At 43.1% G+C, this 5,187-nt stretch overlaps 1 protein-coding gene across 1 annotated transcript in view; it reads right to left on the reverse strand.

The window, feature by feature from the left end:
• NUDT3 (nudix (nucleoside diphosphate linked moiety X)-type motif 3) overlaps positions 1-2,728 on the reverse strand; it is a 117,905-nt gene extending 115,177 nt beyond the window's left edge. The window contains exon 1 of the mRNA XM_010848720.1: positions 2,698-2,728. Within this exon, the coding sequence (XP_010847022.1) occupies positions 2,698-2,728 (31 nt within the window). The remainder of the gene's footprint in view (positions 1-2,697) is intronic.
• Between the last annotated feature and the right edge of the window lie 2,459 nt (positions 2,729-5,187).

Raw genomic sequence — 5,187 nt, forward strand, 5'->3', positions numbered from 1 at the left:
TCTGGTGACCAGTTCTCATCCAAGAACCATTCAGGAGCCCACCAGAGCTGCCTCGTTAGAAAAAGACACTCCTATCACACAGGTAATTACAAGTTTCAGGAGTCCTGTGTCAGGAACAGAAGTCAAGGACCAATATTAGAACAAGAGACACTCCTAGTGTTTTTGTCACTTTGGAAATTAGAAGAGTCTAAGGAGCTCTATGCCAGGAACCAGGAACAGAGATCAATATATACATTTTCTATCATCTCACAGTTTGTCTCAGGAGGAGCTGAAAAGCCACAACTCCACTCAGAATTCTCCCTCCTCCCCACTCCACAGCTGGGGACAAAGGGACATGGCTAAAGTGAACAGCTGCCTACCATACACCATCCTGAGAAGAAGAGACTATGGCTTAAAAGGTCAACTCTGAGTAGTCTAAAGAATGAGATTTCAGAAATCAGAAAATACACTCTGACCCACAGGACTGCTGAGCTGCTTTTAAGAAGCTTGAAGGGAAGTAGCTTCCATTTGACAGCACTCTCCTGACACACACAGCCCACTGACAACACATCCCCCTTTCGAAAGAGCTGATCTCTCTCTCTCTCTCTCTCTCTCTCACACACACACACACACACACACACACAGAGACAACCACTCGATTCCTAGAAGTTCCCCACTCTAGAAGGATCCCTGGCATTTAAGGTAAACAAACCTCAATAAAACTAGGTAAGTATTCAAAAATCATAGGTATTCTAGTGGCCTGGGTTCAAATACATTTCTAGGAAAAACTGGCAAACTTTTGCTCTATTAAAAAACGTCCTCCGACCTTTTCCTTGCAATGCACTGCAGTACTGACTTGTATAAGCTAACTACCTGACTTGTGTGCAACAGCCTACTATACACACACACACACACATGTGCACACAGAAAACCTCTGAAAGAAGAATCAAGAGTGAGAAACAGGATGGCTAGAGAAGATGGGTGGGAAAGAGATCCACCTTTCACTCCATATCCTTTGCAAGTTTTGAATTTTGTACTGTGTGCATAGCGTTACCTATTCAAGGTAGTCTTTCTGAGTAAGTTACCCTAAAAAGAGTGTAAAGAAACTTTAGGGTCTCTATTTCACTCCTTTCAGACCTATCTCTTGAAAAGACTACAGTATTTTATCTCTACCTGTACAATACGTAAATACACTGGTATTTTTGCTTATTTACTGGTATTTACATCAGATGCTTCACAAAAGCAATGGCTTCCATTCTGTCTTGTTCATGACAGTATCCAATCTGGAAGTAGGCACTCAATAAAAGCTTGTAGGACAAATGAATAAATAAATGAATAAATCTAAGAATGAACACCTGGATTTCCCTGGTGGTACAGTGGATAAGAATCCGCCTGCCAGTGAAGGGGTCACGGGTTCAATCCCTGGTTTGGGAAGACTCCACATGCCATGGAGCAACTAAGCCTAAGAGCCCCAACTACTAAAACCCGTGCGCCTAGAGCCCATCTGCGACGAGAGAAGCCCCCACAATGAGAAGCCCGCACACCTGAAAGAAGGGTAGCCCCCACTCTGCGACTAGAGAAAGCCCGCCTGCAGCAACAAGACCCAGTGCAACCAAGGGTTAACTGATTAATTTAAAAAGTGAACACCTTTTCCTATTCAAAAGGTTAGGAAGAAAAGGCTTCAAAAAGGCTGGGAAAAAGACTGAACACTCTTGAGGATCTATGTTACCTCAGCACAAAAATTCTCAAAATGGATTCAAGTTTTCGTGAATGTTCAGAGTATTTTACGCAGAAACTCAGATGCATATGTTTTATTACTAAATTTTAAGTTTGAACTTTATTTCCAAATTCAACTCCTTATTCTTCTTTTATCCATATATTATCTTTTTTTGTCCATGATGGTTTCTTTGTTCTGTTTCATGTTAACCACCATCAACCAATCCTTTAGATTCAGCACCCATAAACGTTACACCTTGTTTCTATTACTCTGACCTACATCAAGACAAAAGTGATGATGACAGGAAAATTTTATGAGCATACCTACTAATCTTTATCTTCAAATTAACTACTTTAATATTCACAAAACTGCAGAATCCAAATTTGACATATGTTTGACAATGAACCACTATCAACAAGTCATTAAAACAGTATCACTACTTGATTATAGTTTGTTGGTGTGTTTATTTAATTGTTAATAAAACTTTCCCGGCTATCAGCAAAATGAAAATCCTTTTCCCTAGGCATCACTAGGGTTGGGGATCAGTACAGCATATCAAGTACCCAAAACAAATCCTGTGAGATGGCACAGACTTTCAAGTTCAACATCTGAAAGAAATCCTAAATGTCCTATGATAGAACCATGCAAAGAGACTCTGAAAGGATTTACAACCAAATACACACACACCTTCTGTAAGCTGATACTCAAGAGTATCAGACACCTTGTCACTGGTGGTGGTTGGTTTAGCCGCGAAGTCATATACGACTCTTGTAACCCCATGGACTACAGCCTGCCAGGCTCCTCCACCCATGGGATTCTCCAGGCAAGAATACTGGAGTGGTTTGCCATTTCCTTCTCCAGGGGATCTTCCTGACCCAGGAATCGAACCCAGGTCTCCTACATCACAGGCAGATTTTTTACCGACTGAGCTACGAGGGAAGCCCACCTAGTCACAAAGGCTGGAAATAAAACAAGAGCTGGGAGACTTCTCTGAGACCTACCTATCAGCACTTTACTGGTAGACACTAGCATGTGGTATCTCTTGGTTATTTTCAGTTCCTCCACTAGACTGCAAGCTTCCTGAAAGTAGGGACTGCATGTTCACTCATTCATTCACTCACACAGTCAACAAATAATATTGAGCATCTACTACTATTCTAAGCACTGAGGACACAGGAGTGAATAAAAAAGATAAAAGAGACATATCCCTATCCTCAGGGACTAGCCTGAGATCAGGTGAGAGGAAACAGACAATACACAGAATGAATACACAGTATGTCTCGATGGTGATATGTGCTGCCAAGAAAAAAAGCGTTAACAGATGCACAACGGACTGCTGTTATCTTATACAGGGTGATCATTAAAGACCTGTCTGATCAATTTAACAAAGACCTCAGGTGAAGGAGGGAGCCATGGAGATACCACGGGGGAGAATCAGCACAGAAGCTAGAGGGCTGGAAGAGTGGGGTGAGAGAGAGGGAGGGTGATGAGATGAGGTCAGAGCTATGGCAGGGGACCAGAGCACCAGAGCGCGGGTTTGCTGAGACAGACCACCACTGGAGCAGAGGAGTGACAGAATCTGACTTCTGTGTCAGAAGACTCACTCTACCACTGTAGCAGTGAGGACTAGAGGGGTAAGGGCACAAGTAGGGAGACCAGTCAGGAGGATAAAGTCATAATTCAGGCAAGAGGCAAGACGGGGTTAGGCCAAGATAGTGCAGTGGAGGGAATTCCCTGGCAGTCCTGTGGTTAGGATGCTGTCCTTCCACCGCAAGAGGCAGGGGTTCAATCCCTGGTTGGAGAACAAAGATCAAGCAAGCAGCGTGGCACAGAAAAAAAAAGAAAAGTGTGCTGAAGGAGTAAATAAACAAATGTGTTCAAACAAGAGCCTTGCCTTTTGCTACTATTTCTATTACTGTTTCAACTAAAGCAGATACACAACACTCTATTTATTGAAAAATGAGACTCACCCAAAAGCAAAAGATTAGGGCAAGAAGTAGAAAAGAATAATGAAGATCGCAGTACAATTTCAGACTAGAATCCACAACTTGGGAAGTCGGTATAAAAGGAGGTAATGGGAGAAACATCTAACTGACTAACTTGAGTTTACTAGGCAGGCACAAGGGAAAGTGTATGGGAATGCCCGCATGTGTGCGCACACGTACACACACACACACACACACACACACACTCGCTCTCTCTCTCTCCCCCCTTTTCTCTCTCTCATACACACACACACAAAGCCTCAGGAAAGATGCAGAAACACAAGGATCAGAAATGTGCAGTCAGCTGGATCCATGCACTCGTGGTGACTCCAGAACAGTCCCCGAGATACGCTACAAAAGGACTCCCCAACCGGCCTGGGCTCCACTGGAAGCTCTTCACCATGGTTCTCACCCCTGATGAGTGCCACCTGAGCCTTACTGCCCACTCTGGAGCCTGGGGGAAGGTCCTTTCACCTGCTCCCCTGGGGGCATTTTTACTGACAAACACTCAGGCTACCAGAGTCTCCACTCACTGAGGGTCTTCAGTCGGTCATCCCCTCACCCAACCTAGTGAGCTCAAAGATCTGAAGAAATGAGAACCAGGAACCCCATGCCAAGAGAGGCAGGGCTCCTGATGGAAAAGCTCAACAAACAAAACTAAGACCTTTAAGAACAGTTTTGTTCTTTGTTTTTTAAAAGATATATATAGTGCTACACTCAATATGCCAGCAAATTTGGAAAACTCAGCAGTGGCCACAGGACTGGAAAAGGTCAGTTTTCATTCCAATCCCAAAGAAAGGCAATGCCAAAGAATGCTCAAACTACTGCACAATTGCACTCATCTCACATGCTAGTAAAGTAATGCTCAAAATTCTCCAAGCCAGGCTTCAGCAATACGTGAACCGTGAACTTCCTGATTTTCAATCTGGTTTTAGAAAAGGAAGAGGAACCAGAGATCAAATTGCCAACATCCACTGGATCATGGGAAAAGCAAAAGAGTTTCAGAAAAACATCTATTTATGCTTTATTGACTATGCCAAAGCCTTTGACTGTGTGAATCACAATCAAATGTGGAAAATTCTGAAAGAAATGGGAATACCAGACCACCTGACCTGCCTCTTGAGAAATTTGTATGCAGGTCAGGAAGCAACAGAACTGAACATGGAATAACAGACTGGTTCCAAATAGGAAAAGGAGTACGTCAAGGCTGTATATTGTCACCCTGTTTATTTAACTTATATGCAGAGTACATCATGAGAAACGCTGGACTGGAAGAAACACAAGCTGGAATCAAGACTGCCGGGAGAAATATCAATAACCTCAGATATGCAGATGACATCACCCTTATGGCAGAAAGTGAAGAAGAACTCAAAAGCCTCTTGATGAAAGTGAAAGAGGAGAGTGAAAAAGTTGGCTTAAAGCTCAACATTCAGAAAACGAAGATCATGGCATCCAGTCCCATCACTTCTTGGGAAATAGATGGGGAAACAGTGTCAGACTTTATTT

The sequence above is a fragment of the Bison bison genome, unplaced genomic scaffold (genome assembly GCF_000754665.1).
Source record: "Bison bison bison isolate TAMUID 2011002044 unplaced genomic scaffold, Bison_UMD1.0 scf7180017864270, whole genome shotgun sequence".
Lineage (NCBI taxonomy): Eukaryota > Metazoa > Chordata > Mammalia > Artiodactyla > Bovidae > Bison > Bison bison.